This window comes from Cebus imitator, unplaced genomic scaffold, assembly GCF_001604975.1.
Source record: "Cebus imitator isolate Cc_AM_T3 unplaced genomic scaffold, Cebus_imitator-1.0 Scaffold563, whole genome shotgun sequence".
Lineage (NCBI taxonomy): Eukaryota > Metazoa > Chordata > Mammalia > Primates > Cebidae > Cebus > Cebus imitator.
In genome coordinates, this window is record NW_016107878.1 from 1,096,340 (window position 1) to 1,116,609 (window position 20,270).

A 20,270-nucleotide genomic window follows, 5' to 3' on the forward strand; every position below is an offset into this window, starting at 1 on the left:
TTTCATAAGCAGCCCATCATATTGTACTGAAATTATCTGAGGCAAAGAGCCCAGAACGATACCTGCCCCTAATGTGTACAATCCCTGTGCCAATCTCGGCCTTTGCAGTGGGTCACCTGGCGGGACAGTGGCCCAGGGAGATTAATAAACCTAAGTATCAACAACAATTCAGGCCCAGTGGGTGGCTCATGCCTGCAATCACAGCACTTTGAGAGGCTGAGGCGGGCAGATCACTTGAGGTCAGGAGTTTGAGACCAGTCTGGCCAACATGGCGAAACCCCATCTCTACTAAAAATACAAAAATTAGCCAGGTATGGTCACGGGCGCCTCTAGTCCCAGCTACTCAAGAGGCTGAGGCATGAGAATCGCTTGAATCCAGGAGGCGGAAGCTGCAGTGAGCGGAGATCACACCACCGCACACCAGCCTGGGCAATAGAGGAAGACTCGATCTCAAAAACAAAACAACAAAAAATAAAAAGTATCAGCAACGATTTTATGACAGTGAAACCAGAGCAGCAGCTACAACGTCCATTTGGGGATTGCGGATGGTCAGGTTCACGCCACGCATACGCCGCTGCTCTGTGAATACTTCCTCTGGGCCTCATGACCAGGCCCGGAAGTCACTGCAAACATTCCCTCAATATCATTACTGGGAATCTGGGGCTCAGAGGAGCCCCAGAATCTTGGGTGGCTGGCTCGAGGTTGCACAGCTATAGGTACGGGGCGCAGATGCAGCGGAGGCTCCCAAATTCTCTGGCCTTCTTGCCCAGTTTTACTGCCATTACGGAAATGATCAGTCACTGAAATAAACTGTGTGTATTTACTCTTCCTGGTCCATCATCTCCCACTGGAGTGTAAGGTCTGTGGGATCAGAACCTTGACTTTTCTGTGCCTGGAAAGTGTCTGGTCCTTAGTTGGACCTCAATGATAATTTTTTCCCAATGGATACCCATTTTATAGACAAGCAAACTGAGGCCAGGACACTTGAGTGATTTGCTCTAAACCACAGAACTTCCAAGTGGCATCTCATCTTCTTCTTCACCGAAACCCCTCCCCCAATCTGACGCATGGTCCACACTGGGGATCCCGATCACCTCGGCCTAAACATCACAATGGAACCCAGAGATGTGCAGATGAGGCACCACCTCAGCCCTGGGTTGGTGTCCATGACATCTTGGGTTTCAGGGGACTCTCCAGTCACTGCGGAGAGGACCCACTTAGGTTGCTGGCATGCTGGCTGAAATGACGCACCTGCGGCCTCTCACGGTTGAGTAAGCTAAAACAAGCACAGTCACTGGATGACACCAACGTGTCGTGCAGGATCAGAAATCGCCCCTTACGGCTTCTCCTAAGTGACGAAACCCAACACGTCTACACTGCAGGAAACACTGCCTGTAAACTTGGAGCTCAGCAAGCCGGGGTCAGAAAGGCAGGTGCAGGGGTCGTGCGTCACATGGAAATGCACTGGGCTGACCCATCTTATGGATCAGCCATTTCTGGAGGGAGGCCCGGGAACTTGTGGCTTCTGCCAGCAACTCCAAGAGCCCCAGTCACCCAGGAAGGAAGCAGAGGGCAGCTGTGCTGTTGAGAACAGCCAGATGGCCACGGCCACCCTGTTATCCAAGGACACAGAGACCAATTCGGGAATGGTATGGTTTGGATGTGTGTCCCCTCCAAATCTCATGTTCACATGTGATCCCCAGTGTTGGAGGTGGGGCCAGGTGGGAGGTCTTTTGGACCCCTCCTGAATGGCCTGGTGCCCTCCACATGGTAGTAAGTCAGTTCTTGATGTGTCCACGGGAGAGCCAGGAATGACTCCTCCCCTGCTCCCTCTTGCACCCCTCTTGCCATCTGCTTCTGCTTTGCCTTCTGCCGTGAGCACAAGCTCCCTGGGGCGTCGACACCGAGCCGATGCCAGCACCACACTTCCTGTACAGCCTGCAAAACCTCTCTTCTTTCAGCCAGCCTCAGTTATTTCTTTATAGCAATGTAGGAACACACTACCACAAGGAATAGGATGTCATTTAAAAATTCCTGCTTTGTGCCTGATTCCTGGCAGAGCTCCTAAAACCCTTGGAATGTCCTCGGTGATGAGAGTATCTCTGGAGCATTAATGAGATGACTCTTAACTCCCATGTAGCTTCCAGGATGGGGGCTGCTGGTGGGAAGGATCAGACGGTGACTCGAGGGTCAGGACTCCCAGCCTCCCTGCTGACTGGCAGGATGGTGTCCAATCACCAGGGTCAGTGACTTCATCCATCATGCCTACGTAATGAAACTTCTGCAAAAACCCCTGAACAACGGGGCCTGGGGGCCTCTGATCTAGCAAACACATCCACGTGCTGGGAGGGTGGTACGCTCCCATCTTCACTGGGATGGAAGCTCATCCCTGGACAAGGTCCAGTTAAGAAGAGGCCCTCCCAACCTCACCCCATGCACCTCTCCATCAGCCATGTGTTTGGACACTTCTTAATAAGCCGGGGATAGTAGTTAAAACGCCTTCTCAAGTTCTCTGCGCTGCTCCAGCAAGTGATCGAGCCCGAGAATGAGGTGGTGGGAACCCCTAGTTCACAGCCAAATGGGACAGAAGTGTGGGCATCCTGGGGACCTGACACGTATGACTGGCATCTGAAGGGAAGGTAGTCTGTGGGACCGAGCCCTTAAACTTGTAGTTAGTGTCAGAACCGAATTAATTCTTGGCATCCAGCCAGTGTCTGGAGAGGTGGAGAAGGGAAACACTCCATTTGTTAGGCACTGGGAGGGAGAAACTTAAAACCCCTCAGAGACGCATGGGGAGCCCCATCTGCACCAAAGTCCTGGCTCTGTAAACCTGAATCAGTCCCATGGTTTATTACCCAGCAAGATTCCTCTCCAGGGATTCTATGAATCTGCAGCGAAAAAAAAATGTATAAAAGTTGTACAGCAAGTGTGCGACTCATGGCAAAATCAGAAGCAACCCTGTGTTAGTCCATTTTCACACTGCTATACAGAAATACCTGAGGATGGGTAATTTACAAAGGAAAGAGGTTGAATTTACTCAGAGTTCTACACGGCAGGGAGGCCTCAGAAACCTTACAATCATGGCAGAAGGCGAAGGGAAAGCAAGGACCTTCTTCACAAGGCAGCCGGAGAGAGAAGGGCGAAGGAGGAGCTTCCAGACACTGATAATAAAACTATCGGATCTCGTGCCAACTCCTCACTGTCATAAGAACAGCAGGGGAGACCGCCCCATCATCCAATAGCCTCCCTCCCTCAGTACATGGGGATTACAGGTCCCTCCCTCAGTACATGGGGATTACAGGTCCCTCCCTCTACACGTGGGGATTACAATTAGAGGTGAAATTTTGGTGGGGACACAGAGCCAAGCCGTATCAAGCCTCAAGACCCCAGACCGATTTTTAAAAATGGGGATAATTTCTCAATGCAAATGGAATTGGTGTCCTCCCCAGCACGTCTCCCCACCACCCACCACAGCGTCCAGGCTGTGACAACCACGAAATACCTCCAGGGAAGGAACGCCCTCGCCCACGGGCGGCGGGTACTCCCGCAGGAGCCGCTCCTCATCCAGGAATTTGCCGTCACGCCCGTTGCTGGCCGGCTGGAATAGGCCGTAGTTCAGGACATCTTTCAAACTCTGGGTTAACGTACACAGGATCCGCTGCTTTGCAACCCACACCGTGGCGTCTGGGTTAAATCGGATGCATTTCTGTACGGAGGGACAAAGACAGCTGATGAGTGACCGAGGACGCTACGTGAGTCGCCCACTTGGGGCACGTGGTCAGAGACGGCAAAGCTGTTTTCACCCCTTCCTGACGCTTCCTCTGAGCGGTGAACCCATGGCTTTTCAGACTGAAGAATAAAGCCTGCTGGTCGCTTGGACAGAGACATTTGGTAAATATAAAAGGGCCTCATTGGCCTTGATCTCACCATGGACTCAATTTTCCGGCACTCACAGCATCTTTTTGGTCACCAAGGACCACCTGTCACCTCGGGGTACTCTCTCACTTGCATAGCACTTCTAAACTCCAGTGATTCCAGAAACACAGATCACAGACCCCACTTATGTCCCCCCAGTGGGTGGGGCCTGAGAACCTCCATCTCTGACAAATCCCAAGGTGCCACTGCCGCTGCCGTCCTGGGGAACACACGTCGAAGGCCACAGCCAGCGCGTATTACAAAGTGACTTCATTTTGACGCGAATCATTCTTTAGTGTTTCAGACTCAATGGAAGCCTTTGTCTTACAACCACGTCGATGGGAAAGTCTTCATACGACCCACGCTGACTCTGAACAAAAAGCTTCAAAAACGCAGACATCGCGGCTCCCAAAGGACACAGGAAAGCAATTACGAAAAGATGACTTGATAGAAATCAAATCAGTTGCTACCGGAGGTCATTTCTGCAAAGTTAAATAATGTCACCAAGGCCTGCACACCAATCACAACACTGCAAACACATAACAGCACCTCTGAGAGCCAGAAAAAACGACAACTTGGTCACGCTCCCAGGTCCCTTCTGGGAGGCTCACCAGTGAGCCGGGAAAGGCAGAAGCCAGGCAGACCCACTTCTAACAGTGGCTTCTGATTTTTGTTGAATTAAGATTATATTCTACTGAATAGCTGTCAGCAGGGGCTCCGTAATTCACTTTGTCACTGTCAAAGCGTTCAGAACTAAAGGAGGTCTGGCGGAACATGAGGCTCAAACCCATTCTCTATCTGGGGATTCTGGGGGTTTGTGCCCAAGAAAGCAAAAGGCCCTGCCATCTTCCCAAGACAACCCCAGGGGAAGTTCCTCATTGCTGGGAAGATGATCCTGGGGGGGCCAACAGGAGCCGGGGTTCAGCAGGCGGCCAGAGTCCTCCAAGCCAGAAACCCGACACCCTGTGCACAAAAGCTCCGGCTTCTCCCTTCCAATGTCAAAGGCTGAGCTCAGTGTGGCTCTCAAAGCTCCCCAACAGGGCTGTGAGGCTGGGTGGGGCAGCTGTGTATTCCAGAAAGATTTCCAGACCCGCACCCTCCCGCATCCTTGGCTGAGCAAGACGTCTCTGGAAACTCCGGGCACAAGAAGCAAGCTGTGTCAGGTGTGACCAGGCGGGGCGGCTTGCTACTCAGCCTTCAGTCTCAGGAATCCTTCTCGGCCCCTCCAACTCAAGCTCCAACATCCACAGAGCCCTTGGCCCCCTCCCTGCCACCTGCAGAGAAGATTCAGCCAAGGCAAAATTCCCTGGAGGCGCACAGGGCTCTGAATCGCCTCTCAGGGGACATCTGTGCCACTGCAGGTGACTGCAAAGATGGGTGGCCATCATCATTTGTGGACAGGGCAGGGATGCTGCATCCATGCAGCACGTGGGCCAACCCAATGATGCAACACCCATCTGCTCCAGAAAAGGCCAAGAGCACCCCCTTGAGAATCATCTAGAAGGGGCAGGAGCTCAACTGTTGGAAAGGCCTGCGTTTGCAACCCAGTGGCGCACACCAACCTTGATTCCTAGGGAAACCTACCTACCCAGCAGTCCTCTGATTCCCCCATGAAAATCAGAGCCCATACTTAACTTCAGGGCTGTGGTCAGCATCAAACGCAACATAAATAACACACGTTGTTATGGGCTGAACTTGTGCCACTGAATTAATGTTGAAGTCCTAACGCCCATACCCTAAGAACGTGATTTATTTGGGAGTAGGATCTTTGCAGATGTAATCAAGTTAAGATAAGGTCACAGGGGAGCAGGGTGGGCCCTAACACACTGACTGTGTCCTTTAAAAGTAAGAAAATCTGGACACAGCGCCATGCACACAGGGAGAAGACCACATGAATGGGAAGAAAGAGACCGGTGTGTCGCATCTGCAAACCCAGCAACGCTGATTGCTGCTAAACCTCCAGCAGCCAGGGGGAGAAGCCGGGGACAGATTCTCCCTCAAGCCTGAGAAGGACCCAACCTTGCCTCCCCTTGACCTTGGACTGCCAGCTTCCAGAATGTGAGACAATACGTGTCTGTTATTTAAGCCAGCAGTCTGTGGTTGGTTATGGCAGCCAAGGGAACTCTTAAATGTGTGAATCACCTGCCACTTACCGCGGCAGCCAAAAGCAGCAGCCCCATCATCTCTGAGATCAAAACTCCACGGTTGAGCATTCCCAGCTCCCACGGATCTCCCCTCCCTCCGTATGTGATGGGAGCCGCTGGCGTGTTCACACCAGCCCCAGGCAAACCCACGATGTTGGAAGACACTTTGGCTGAGTCCTGCTTCAATTCTTCACTTACCCCTCAGCGACTCACCGCCCAATCAGGCAAACCCCAGGTCCACGAGTGGCCCTGACACAGCGCAGGTGACTGATACTGGCCAAATGGACGACGTGGGAGCCACAAAGACAATAATAAGCAAACCAGCCTGAGGCCACTATCTGCAGTCAGGAAAGACACCCACTCCGCTGTCAGACTACATGGGAAAGGCTAACACGCGTTCCCTTCAGGGCCCAGCGGAAGGCGTAAGTGGCGCTGCTTGGTGAGGAATGTCCGTCAGAGGCCACGGCCCAGGAACACAGAGGGATGTGCGAGTCTGGGGTGGGAATTCCAGGCTGAAGGCCCAGCATAAGGAGACAGAGGGACGCAAAGGAACAGTGATGAGGCTGGCAGGTGGATGGCCCAAGACAGTTTCTGCCTTAAGTGACCCTTCCTGGTCCCACTGTGACCAGTGCAAGCTTGGTCACGTAAATTTCTCCTTGAAGAGCACCATAGATGATTCTGGTCTCCCCGCAGCCCTGTGAGGTGGTTATTCCTTTGTAATTTGTTAGACGTGTTCTGAGTGAGTGATTTGTTAGATGACCCACAGATAGCAGAGAAAGGATGGCCAAGACAACAGTGTGTCTTCTTCTTATTCTCATTCTCCAGATGAGGAAACTGAGTCTCAGAGACTCCAAGTAACAACCCCGAGGTCACATTTCTAGAAAGCAGTAGAAGTCTGATTTAAATCCGAGTCAAGTCTGCCCATTTCCTGAGTCCTTGCTGTGTAAATGATAAATTATGTTCCTCTCTATACACACCCACTGCCAACGTCAGTGCAGGCAAAATAGAAATATAAATTAGAGGCGTATCCCATTCTACTGAACTTAGCTTTACCGAGCTTCACAGAGAATGTGTTTTACAAATTGGAGGTTTGTGGCAACTCCGGAAGGAGCAAATCCATCGGCACGATTTCTCCAACAGCATGTGCTCATTCATCTCTCCGTGTCACCTGTGGGTAATTCTTGCACTAGGTCACATTTTTCATAATTGTGGTATCTGTTAGGACGATCTGCAGCCAGTGATCTTTGATGTGACTGTTGTCATTTTTCTGGGGTGTTATGAGCCACGCCCCATATACGTTACGGAGCTTAATCGACAAACGTTCTGCGTGTTCTGACTGCACCACTGACCAGCTTTTCTCCCACCTTGCTCCCTCTCTTTGGGCCTCCCTACGTCCTCAGACACAATAATATTGAAATCAGGTCAAGTAATAACCCTACAGTGGCCCCTACGTGTCCACGTGAAAGGAGAGGAGTCATACATCTCTCATTTTAAACCAAAAGCTAGAAATGATCAAGCTTAGTGAGGAAGACACATTGAAAGCTGAGTCAAAAGTGAGGCTTCGTGCGCCAAACACCAAGCCAAGAAGTGAATGCAAATGAAATGATCCTGAAGGAAATCAGAAGTGCCACTCCAGTGAACACGCAAATGATGCGTGAAACGGGACTTAGTGCTGACAGGGAGAAGGTCTGAGTCGTCAAACTTGGATGATCAAGCCGGTCACAGCATTCACTTACACCAAAGCCTGATCCCGAGCAATGCCCTGACTCTCTTCGATTCCATGAAGGCTGAGAGAGGTGGGGAAACTGCAGGAGGAAGGCTGGAAACCAGCAGAGGGTTATTCATGAGGTGGAAGGAGAGAGGCCATCTCCATAACAGAAAAGTACAAGGTGAAGCAGCAAGTGCCGATGGAGAAGCTGCAGCCAGTTCTCCAGAAGATCTAGCTAAGACCATCGGTGAAGGTGGCTACACTAAACAGATTTTCAGTGTAGACAAGACAGCCTTCTAGTGAAAGAAGGTGGCATCTAGAACTTTCGCAGTTAGAGACAAGAAGTCGATGCCTAGCTTCGAAGCTTCAATGGACCGGCTGTCTTGTGAGGGGCTAATGCAGCTGGTGACTTTTTTTTCCCCCCATTTATTTATTTTATTGCATTTTAGGTTTTGGGGTACATGTGAAGAACATGCAAAATTGTTGCATAGGTACACATGTGGCAGTGTGATTTGCTGCCTTCCTCCCCATCACCTACATCTGGCATCTCTCCCCTTGCTATCTCTCCCCAGCTCCCCAACCCCCACCCTCCCTCCCCTATTTCCCCCCAACTGACCCCAGTGTGTAGTGCTCCCCTCCCTGTGTCCATGTGTTCTCTTTGTTCAACACCCGCCTATGACTGAGAACATGTGGTGTTTGATTGACTTTTAAGTGGTAAGCCTGTGCTGCTCACACATCATTCAAAAAACCCCAGGGTCCTTAAGAATGATGCCAAATCAACTCTATCTGTGCTCTATAAAGGCAACAGCAAAGCCTGGATGACAGCATGTCTGTTTACAGCACGTGTTACTGATATTGTAAGCCCCACTGTTGAAACCTAATGCTCAGAAAAAGAGATTCTTTTCCAAATATTACCTGTCCTTGACAACGCACCTGGTAACTCAAGAGCTCTGATGGAGATGTACAAGGAGATAAATGTTTTCATGCCTGCATATACAATATCCATTCTGCAGTCCATGGATTAAGGAGGAATTCTGACTTTCAAGTCTTATTATTTAACAACATATTTTGTGAGACAGTAGCTGCCATAGATTCCTCAGAGCATCTCGGCAAAGTCAACTGAAACTTTCTGGAAAGAATTTGGCATTTCAAATGCCATTAAGCATACTTGGCCGGGCGTGGTGGCTCACGCCTGTAATCCCACTGCTTTGTGAGGCTGTGGTGGGTGGATCACCTGAGATCAGGAGACCAGCCTGACCAACATGGAGAAACCCCACCTCTACTGAAAATACCAATTTAGCCAGGCATGGTGGTACATGCCTATAGTCCCAGCTACTCGGGAGGCTGACGCAGGAGAATTGCTTGAACCCGCGAGGCAGAGGTTGCAGTGGGCCGAGATCGCACCACTGCACTCCAGCCTGGGCAATAAGAGCAAAAATCCATCTCAAAAAATAAAAATAAAATAAAAAAGACTATTCACAATTCATGAGAGGAGGTGAAAATGGCAACATGAAGTTTAGAAGAAGTTGATGCTAACCCTCATGGATGACTCTGAGGGATTCAGGTCCTCTGTAGGGGAAGGAACTGCAGATGTTGTGGAAACAGTAAGAGAACTGGAATTAGAAACGGAGCTGAAGATGGGTCTGAATTGCTGTAATCTCATGATAAAACTTGAATGGGTGAGGAGTTGCCTCTTAGGGATGTGCACAGAAAGTGGTTTCTCCAGACGGAATCTGCTCCTGGGGAAGATGCTGTGAACACTGCTGAAATGACAACCCAGGATGTAGAATATTCCAGAAAGTGAGTGGATAAAGCAGTGCAGGGTTTGAAAAGATTTCATCCAATTCTGAAATGAGTTTTACTCTAGGTAAAATGCTATCAAACAGCATTGCGTGCAGCAGACAAATCTTTCATGAGTCAATTAACGCCGCCAACCTCACTGCTGTCTTATTTCACGGAACCACCACTCCGGTCAGTCCGCAGCCATTGATACCTAGGTAAGACCTCCCACCAGCAAAAAGACTGTGGCCCGCTGAAGATGCAGGGGGCTCAAGTACATTTAACAATAAATTATTTTTTAATTAAGGTATATACAATGCTTTTTTAGACATGACACTATTGCATACTTAATAGACTACACAGACTATAAATCCAACTTTTATACGCACTGGGAACCCAATGCCACATTTTATTGCAAGAGCCATTTTATTGCAGTGGTCTGGAAACAGACTCCCTATCTCTGAGATGTGCCCACTATGTGAGTCACTGAGAATGCTGAAGAGGATGTTGATGTTCAGGTCACCTCTGGATCAGAAGAAATACTCCCTCCGTTCAGACTTTCTGGGTACCAGTGTGAGGCTGCATACAAGCCCATACCCCAGCCTCTGGTGGCCCAGCCGTCCTCTCCCTGTCTGCCGGCTGGAGCCCCACTCACCGTTGTCACCGGGGCTGAGGTCTCGTGATGCCGCCCCCCTGGCCTCCTGCAGGCTGAGCTGACCACTGGGCACCATCAGCATGAATACAGGGAGCTGGTCTGACTGCCCGCAGCCCTCAGGCCAGCTGATCAGCCCTGCTCCCTTTCCTGTCCAGCCTGTGGGTCTCAGCCTCTCCACCCTGCACTTCCTGTCTTCCAGGAGGGTGGTGTAGGCGGAGGAGCAGGGCTGAGTTTCATATTTTGCCTTAGGTAGTTTCTCCTTACTCTGTCCTAACAGGCAGGCAGGAGTTGGTCACTCTGTCACTCAATCTCCTGAAGCCTGTGATGTCCAGATCCTTATGAAAACTGCCACCTGCCTGGCCTGAGAGATGTGGCTTAAGGCACAGAAAACTTGCAGGTGGATGTAATGAGATCTCCGAGACCCAAATCAGGCCGGCTTCTCCCTCACCTCCAGAAAGGCAGCGCATGCAGCATGAGCCGGGTGGCCACGGAGTGGGATGGGGCTGGCGTGGTCAGGAGCTGTGGAGAAGGGGTTGTGGCTCATACCAGCCTTGTGATGATGTACACGCCGATCCAGGGAAGTTCTCCTGACTTCTAAAGGCAGCTGCAGCTCTCCTCAATTTCCCTTTGTACCACAAAAGCCCTCAGCCACAAAAGGGAGCTGTGTCCTAGCACAGATGAACCATCCGCATCTCCCTGTCCCTCCTCCTTACTCCTCCCCATCTCTCTCTCCCCCCACATCTGTCTCAGCACCGCTGTACCATCCGGCCAGTGAAGCGCTCCTCCCTGCCCCAGACCGAGCCACCTGAGGACAGGGGTTTCTTTTTCTTTGCATAACCAAACCAAAGCTCGTAAATGTAGATGGAATTGAACAGCTTCGGATCAACATTCCAGACGTGGAATGCTCCTGGGTGATATAGTCCAACAGTCAAGAAAGGTATGGACTTCACAGTGGGGCTGATGGGAGCTTCTGCCTCCTGAGCCTTGCTTGTGCTCAGCGGACTATGCAGACCATGAACTGTAGCAATGACCCTGCGAGGGGAGGCTATGCCACCAAGGTCTGCAGAGCTGTAGGTCACAGAGCTAGGGGTGGCCACACTGTTGAACAGAATGACACACCTGCACCCTCCCCCCACCCTTAGTACAATTCATGGTCAAGCTCCAATCAAAACCAAAGAGCAGCCTGGGCAACAGAGAAAAACTGTCTCTACAAAAAATGAAAATTTCTAAAAATCAGCCAGAGGTGGTGGTACGTGCCTGCAGGCCCAGCTACTCTGGAGGCTGAGGTGGAAGGATCCCTTGAGCTGGGAGGTGATGGCACTGCTGCACCGCAGCCTGGGTGACGGAGCAGGACCCTGACTCAGAACAGAAGAAAAAAACGGAGCGTGTGAGGGAGAGTCATGCACTTGGCTAGCATCAGTTACAAGTATTCTGCAAGGTGAGAGGCTAAGACTGAGACTACCGGAGTGTGGGCAGAACGCGGGCACTGGACACAGACAGAGGCAGTGGTGCTGGGCCTGCCTGCCACTTACGCTGAGTAATGAGCCGCTCGGGCTGCCATGGCAAAGTGCCGCAGACGAGGCTGCGTCAACCACAGACATTTGTTGTCTCCCATTCTGGAAGCTGTAAGTCTGAGACCAAGAAGTCTGCAGGGCTGGTTCCTCCGGAGGCCTCTCTGCCTGGCTTGCCGACGGCTGCCTTCTCTCCATGTCCTCAGGTGGTTGTCCCTCTGTGCGTGTCTGTGTCCTCACCTCCTCTTCTGATGAGGACTCCGTCCAGTCCAGAGGGATCAGGGCCCACTCTAACAACTCCTTTTACCTTGATTGCCTCTATAAGGAGTCAATCTCCAAATAAAGTCTCATTCTGAGGTCCTGGGTTAGGGCTTCATTCAATACAGGAATCTTGGTGGGGGGCAGACTTAGCCCACGACACCAAACGATCATGAGTGAGTGTCTGCAACCCACTGAGGGCCACCACGTGCCTGCGGCGGGACACGTCTGCATTGATGAATAAGTCACATCAACGACAGTGGATCACCAAACCAACGCCACAAAGTGTCTGGCCTGCCAGGGTTACAGGAGCTTCTTGGGCAAGGCTGTTTTGATGTATAGCAACGTGGCAAGAGAGTTTCACGTGAGAGGCTAGATTGCTTTCCGAATCTGTTTTGGGCCCTGTAAGATGGAGGTGATGACGGGTGGAAGACTGTGGTGAGGGCGAGGGAGTGTCTAGACAAAGCCTGAGAAAATGGTCCACGTTACACCATATAAAATAGGTCTTACTGCCGTGGGTTATCCAAAGGCCGTGGCAAGGGCCATCGGCAGCACGAGACTCAGATCACAGGTGGATTCAGGGACCTCCACCTCTACTCTGCCTGCTAATCCACCTTCCTCTTGACTTCTACCCAAGGAGCCCAGGAAAAACCCAGAGGGGAGAAATGGCCAGGGCATCTCAGCTCGCAGCCCACAGGGACATTCCCTATTCGGGATCGAGTCAGAAACACAGACCCTGGGGACAATCCAGATGCCACCTCTGCAAACACTTGTGAGCAGCATTCAGCAACAACTCAGGAAAGCCTGAAAGGAATCCGAGTTTCTGAGCTCATCGTTCATGACAAAGAAGCATGTGTCACATTCAAAATTCCCTCTGCAGCTGTGGTTTCTGTCATCGTCAATTTCTGCATGACGCATTTTTAAGGGCCCGTCATCAACACACGCTTGGCAGGGGCCATGGAAAGGTACACACCTGCATCTTCGGGCCTCTGACAGCTGTACACATGCAATCAGTGTACCTGCACCCTCTGAAAAATAACCAGCACCAAGGTCAACCCACATTACAATTGATTTTGTTTCCAAGTGCAATTATCCAAATGAAATCACACTTCTTGCTGTGGACAGAGGCCCATTGGGCTGGCGGTACGTGGGGTGGCAAACACTAAAACCCTGAGACAGGTAACACACAAAGCCGAAATCAGAGATGTCCACGGAATGGGAAACGTGGGGTGATGCTGAGTCAGAAGGACAGCCTGGTGGTGGATGCTTGGAAGCCCAAGATTTAGGCTTAGCGCTTCTGCATGTTTAAATGCCAATCAAGGATAATGTAGCTGTGGATCCGTTTTTCCAATTAGAACATTTTTCACACAGTGAAAGCTTTCTGGCAGGCCCTGGACACTGTGGAGAGGTAGTGGGCAGACTGTCTCTCCTGGTGATTAGTAAGAGATTGCGTGTCTGTCTCTGCTAGTGTCAAGGAGATGCTGAACTGGAGACAGGGCTTGGTTCTGCCAGCGGCCCCTGGACTCCTTGGGGGTGAGTTAATCTTCCTGTTATCACAGCCACGATTTCAGGCAGAGCCGCCATAAAGCAGAGATCAGATGCTGGCCAGAGAAGCTCCTTTAGGAGCAATAAATTGAAGAGAAGTAATAGGCAGCTATGGAGGAGAAATTATAATTAAAAAGCCTGACTGCAGACACAAAACACGATGCACCCATGGCCCAGCTCATAAGTGCATCAAACACATCATCTCTTCCTCATTTCTCCAGAAGCCAGCACTAGCCCCCGACGCCCAAAGATGAGTGCTCCAAAAACTCCACAGCATTCCCAGGGCCACGCAGCTGCAAGAGGGGGTGAGGGGATTAAGGGGGTCCCCAGGGCTGAGCTAGTGAGTTCAACCTGATCCTGGCAGCACTCGGACAGAGCCATGAGTCAGGGAGATTAAGCCGGCAGGAGGTCAGAAAGTGGATTAGAGACGAGGCAACAGAGGCGGGTGAAGCCGCTGCGGGACGAGGAGGCTGCTCGGAAGCTGTGGTGAAGGAGGCCTCGTCTGCCCAGGATGGAGGGCAGCGAAGGAAGGGTGGAGGCTGGCAGGCAGGCAGAGTCTGAGCCAGGCTGGAGGAATCGCCCAAGTCCAACCTCAGAGCAAAGGTGCTGGACAAAGGCCCCACCCTTGGATTTAACACAGAAAAGTAAAAACTGATGATCTGGGGCCATGGTGTTGCCACCCTCTGGATAAGGCTTAGCAGCTTGGGACGCCAGCAATGGGGAGATGGCTGCGTCTCACCAACGTGGTTCCAAACCACAATATTCCCCCCACCCTGTGGGATTTACAGAGCTCTGCCGCGGAGTGTGTAGTAATTCCAGACCAAAGCCACTTTTCCCATACGTTATTTTCCCCAAGAGATTTAAGTAGGTATTAACTCTAAGCTGAGGCAGAAGAGCACCTCAAGTCAGATGTTTTATGTGCAGACTATGGAGCCCCCTGCAAACTGGGTCCATCTCTCCCATATACAAAGCACAAATCCAAAACGTAACAGAGAAAGGGGCCACATACAACCCTTACAAGATTTTCTTTAAATGATGTGTAAGAAAATAAAGTCCCGCTCCGCCTTTATCGAGGGTGCCATGTGACATGAATAATAACCAATAAGATCAAGGCTTGACTTGCCAGTGTAACTTTCACTGGAGGGCCCCAAGGCCTTCCCTTTCATTTTAAACAATTTGTAACTCACCAATTTCTTGATTAAAATAGTCAAGTGTAAGCCACTCATCTGAAGGCAGGGAGGCTGCTCTCTATTGCTGTTTCACAGAGACGGTGGAGGCAGAGGGAAGGCTGCGGGGCTGGGGAGCGGCACTCTCTTTGGTCTTGGCAACCAGTTAATAAAACCACAAAGGAAATCAGATTCTGTGCCTTCTGCCTCCCCAAAAGATGATCCAAACGCATACTACAAAGGACGTGGAGGGGCTGCTCAAGGTGGAGACCAAAGATCCTAACCATGTATTTCTATCATCAAAAGGGTGGATTGATGGTGAACGAATATAGGGAGGGAGGGATGGGGTGGGCAGGAGGATGCGTGGGTGGGTGGATGGGTGGCTAAGTAGGTGGGTGGCTGGGTAGACGGCTGGCTGGCTGAGTGGATGGGTGGGTGGATGAAGGGATGGATGGATGATGGATGATGGATGAATGGATGGATGGATGGCTGAGTGGATGGGTGGATGGATGAATGAATGGATGAATGGATGGATGGGTGGATGGGTGGATGGCTGAGTGGGTGGGTGGATGGATGGATGGATGGATGGATGGATGGATGGGTGGATGGATGGATGAATGCGTGGATGGCTGAGTGGATGGGTAGGTGGATGGGTGGGTGGATGGACAGATAGGTGGATGGGTGGGTGGATGGACAGATGGATGGATGGATGGGTGGGTGGGTGGATGGATGGATGGGTGGTTGGGTGGATGGGTGGGTGGATGGATGGATGGATGGATGGGAGGATGAATGAATGCAGGGATGGATGCGTGGATGAATGGATGGAAGATGAGTGAGTGGAGGGGGTATGTGGACAGGTGGATGTGGACAGGTTGGAGGATCAGGGGATGGGGTGTAGGTGGGTGGAAGGGTAGAGTGGAGGAGTCGGCTAGGGGGGCCTCCCTGATTAGGCTGGAGTCGGTATCGGGCTACACTCCACGGACTCAAAGTCTTTGAGTAAAGACCATTATCATGTTACAAACTTCTGCCCAAGACCTTTTTGATGACTTTTCTTTTAGGGCAGAAAATGTGCTCATGTCAAGGCCATATACACCTAAACTTCTAATTAAATCTATAATCCCAGAAGAATTTCCTTTCATTTAGCAAAAGGGAGCTGGGAGATAACATTCTGGAACAAAACATCTGAAAATGAAAGGGCAGCTCAAAGGACAATTACGTATTATTATTATTTTTTTTTAGAGAAGGTGTCTCATTTCATTGCCCAGGTGATCCCCCTGCCTGAGCCTTCCGAGCAGCCAGGATGACAGGTGTGCACCACTGCACCCACCTACAACTATATTCACTGATAAGAGAGCTTTTGCATTTCTCGGTGGACTGGGTGACCTGATAGCATGGAAAGCCCCTCAGTGGCAGGAGGCCCGGGACGGCATTGGACGCAGCACAGGTGGGAGGGAAGGGGCTTACCTCCAGCAGGAGGGGCAAAGAACCGAGAAAGGGTTTCCCTCTCAGTCCACACGCCAGGCCACTCCATCACTGGCGATGGCCAGAACAGGCATCTGGGGAGGGAGAGCAACTGCCAACAGGGGTGGCGTTCCCTCTTGGGTGTATGAAAGCTTTCTGAGATTGACAGTGGTGATGGGCTCACTCATCTGTGAATTTGCTAAAATCCACTGACTCACACACTTCCTATGTAAATTACATTTCAATTTTTTTTTTTTTTTTTGAGACAGTCTCACTCTTTCACCCAAGCTAGAGTGCGGTGGCGCGATCTTGGCTTGCTGCAACGTCCGCCTCCCGGGTTCAAGGAATTCTCCTGCCTCAGCCTCCCGAGTAGCTGGGATTACAGGCACACACCACCACACCCAGCTAATTTTTGTATTTTTAGTAGAGACAGAGTTTCACCATGTTGGCCAGGCTAGTCACAAACTCCTGACCTCAGATGATCCGCCCACCTCGGCCTCCCAAAATGTTGGGATTGCAGGCATGAGCTGAGAAACTGCAAAGATGCAGGCCTCACATCTTAAACCTTCTCTCCACGACAGCCCCCCAGCTTAGTCATAGGAAAGTGTCTTCACGTCTCCACCTTTCCCTGCATTGCCCCCCCACCCCAGGGTCCCTGCCTCACCATTTCCCTGGAGTCCCCATCTTCTTTTTTTTTTTTTGAGACAGAGTCTCATTCTGTCGCCCCAGTTGGAGTGCAGCAGCATGATCTCTGCTCACTGCAACCTCCGCCTCCTGGGTTCAAGCAATTCTCCTGCCTCAGCCTCCCGAGTAGCTGCGATTACAGGTGTCCACCACCATGCCTGGCTAATCTGTGTATTTTTAGTAGAGATACGATTTCACCATGTTGGTCAGGCTGATCTCAAACTCCTGACTTCATGATCCACCCACCTCAGCCTCCCAAAGCGCTGGGATTACAGGCGTGAGCCATGGTACCCAGCCCAACCCCCATTTCTTCTTATCCTTCTCCCCTTGTCAGAAAGGCCAAGATCACCCTTTTCAAATATAAATGATGTCCCATGCTCTGTACCAAACCTCTGCCCATCAAGGACAACCATGGCTCCTTGCCATGACCCTAGAGCTCAACGCCCACCACCCACCTCTGCTGCCTCACGCACGCTGCTCCCGTGGCCCTTGCCTTCTCTGCTGAGCCAATGCGCCAAGTTTATGCATACCACAGGCTGGCTGCCCCCGAAGACCCCCTTCCGTCACCTCGGGCTCAGTGCAGCCATGCAGCCCTCACCCCACAGAGGCAAGGGTTTAAATGAATTCGCTCACTCCACAACCAGACACTGAGCATTCACTTGGCTGTACTGGCTGACGGGGCACAAGGACGAGCGGAGCCTGTACCAGGTGCCCCTGTGGAGAGGAGTGCTGCCCGGCCACCCCCGCAGGCCCTTAGCCATGAAATTGCCCTGTGAAGAGAGCCCGAGGAGAAGCCACAAAGCTGCAGAAACCTCAGGGAAAATCCACTGACCCGAACACTACCAATAGGTGTGTGCCCAGGCTAGGGAGGACTCGGCTTTGTTTTTTTTTTTTTTTTTTTGAGATGGAGTCTCCCTCTTGTCACCCAGGCTGGAGCGCAGTGGCACAATCTCGGCTCACTGCAACCTCCTCCTCCCAGGTTCAAGCGATTCTTCTGCCTCAGCCTCCCGAGTAGCTGAGATCACAGGCGCGCACCACCACAACCGGTTAATTTTTGTATTTTTAGTAGAGGCGGGGTTTCACCATGTTGGCCAGGATGGTCTTGAACTCCTGACCTCACTGATCTGCCCACTTTGGCTTCCCAAAGTGCTGGGATTCCCAGCGCGAGCCGCTGCACCCGGCGGGGGAGGGCCTGCTTTGTATCCTCAGACCGGAAAGCAGTCATAGGAGGGCTGTGCGTGGCATGGTGGCCAGGGCATTCACATGTACACAATCACCTAAGCGTCGCCTGGAAAGCTTCTGAGAGTCTGGTCTTGAAGCTGTTCTGGCTGCCCAAGAGGAAGACGGCAGGAAGGGTGGGGCGGCGATGAAGGCTGCGGGAGCGGCACAGGCTTGCAGGGGTCTAGAAGGTGCTTGGGGAGGGGCTGATTGTGGGAGTAGCAGAGGTGGAAGCTCAGGAGGACGCCTGCATTGTGGCTGGGACGGCTGAAACAAAGGCGGTCCCCACAGCCCCAAAGCGGAAGGAACCCAGCTGACCATTGAATGAGAATGGACTCGCAGTATGTGGGAATGCAGGACGGTGGGAATCAAATCTGTCATGCTTCAGCGTCAGCGTGCACCAAGACCGGGTCAAGAAAACGTGGTATATATGTATGATGGAATACTACTCAGCCATGAAAAAGGAGGTCATGTCTTTTACAGCAACAGGGATGGAACTGGAGGCCACTACCTCATGTGAAAGGACTCAGATCCTGCATGTTCTGACTTATAAGTGGAAGCTAAATAATGTGTGCACAGGAACACAGCATGGAATGATGGGCACAGGAGACTCGAATGGGTGGGAGGGGGGCGAGGGCTGAGCAATTTCTTAATAGGTACAATGTACATCATTTGTGATGGTCACACCAAAAGCCCACACTTTACCTCTTTCTAATGTTCACATGTAATAAAACTGCATGTGAACCCATTAAATTTAAACCCAGAAAAGCCGATCGTGCTGAGGAAAAGCAGCCAGGCACAAGAGGCCACATGTTGGTTGACTCCATGCCTATGAAGTGTCTGGAATAACCAAATCCACACAGACAGAACGTGGCTTCCTGGTCGTCAGGGGCTGGAAGTGGGGACAGGAACCCACTAGAACCCAGCATGAGGGAGCTTTGGGGCGATGGAGACTTCCCACACCTGGCTGGTGGTGACGGGTGCACACTCAGCAAATCCACCCACCGAGAATCATCAAATTTTATTTTATTTTTTTAAGATGGAGTTTCGCTTTTGTTGCCCAGGCTAAAGTACAGTGGCATGACCTCCACCTCCCAGGTTCAAGCGATTCTCCTGCCTCAGCCTCTGAGTAGCTGGGATTACAGCCGTGTACCACTATACCCAGCTAATTTTTGTGTTTTTTGTAGAGACAGGGTTTTACTATGTGGGCCAGGCTGGTCTCAAACTCCTGACTTCAGGTGATCCACCCTCTTTGGCCTCCCAAAGTGCTGGGATTACAGGTGCGAGCCACCGCGCCCAGCCCTGAATTGTATTCTTAAAGTAAGTGAATCTTATAGTTTGTAAATTGTAACTCAAGAAAGCTTTCTGTAAAAAAAAAAAAAGAAAGAAAGAAAGCTTTTTTGTTTTTAGTCTTTTTTAAAAAAGAAAAAAAAAAGTAACCGCTATCTAAGAGAGCAAATACCAGAGGGGCCAGGTCTGGAGTTCCAAGAGGTTAGGGTCACGGCACTGGTTTTGCACAGCCTGAGTTGAGGGGCACCTGGGCTTTCAACTGAGAAGGTGTCAAGTGAGAAACGAGGCCTGGCCCCCAAAGGGAGGCTGCAGCGGGAGACGGGGCCGTGGGTGCGGTGCTACACACGTTCTATCAGCACTAGGGTGCTGGCTGCAGGGAGCCAGGGCCCGCCGAGGAGCCTGCCTGCTACCCACTCCCCAGCAAGCCCAGGTGTTGAAGAGAATGCAGCAGAAGGGAAGCCTGACCAGAGCCGGCTTTCTACCCAGAAAAATCCGCCCGAGGGAGTCAAGGGCAAACTTTCCTGAAGCGGGACAAAGAGGCTGCCGCTCAGGGTCACAGCCACCCAGCCACCCGTCTCCCAGACACATGGACTCCATTAACTCCTTAGAAGAGGACGCCAGCTCTCACCTCACAAGGGCCAGGAACCAGGAGTCAGACACACGGCAAAGCACCCAAACGCGGCTTCCTAAGGTAACGAGCCACCCCTGCACCAGCCGTCCAGAGCCCTCTCTCACAATGGGTGCGCACACTCACACTTTTTTTTTTTGAGATGGAGTCTCACACTGTCACCCAGGCTGGAGTGCAGTGGTATGATCTCAGCTCACAACAACCTCTGCCTCCCGGGTTCAAGGCATTCTCCTGCCCCAGCCTCCCGAGTAGCTGGGTTTACCAGATGTCTGCCATTGTGCCCAGCTGATTTTTTTTTTTTTTTTTGT

General features: G+C 51.4%; 1 protein-coding gene across 9 annotated transcripts in view; it reads right to left on the reverse strand.

Annotated features, from left to right (window-relative positions):
• Positions 1-20,270, reverse strand: part of SHANK2 (SH3 and multiple ankyrin repeat domains 2) — a 688,443-nt gene that overhangs the window by 546,292 nt on the left and 121,881 nt on the right. For all 9 annotated transcript variants that reach the window (XM_037733995.1, XM_037734000.1, XM_017515880.2 and 6 more), the window contains exon 4: positions 3,503-3,706. In XM_037733995.1, coding sequence (XP_037589923.1) covers positions 3,503-3,706 — 204 coding nt within the window. The remainder of the gene's footprint in view (positions 1-3,502; positions 3,707-20,270) is intronic.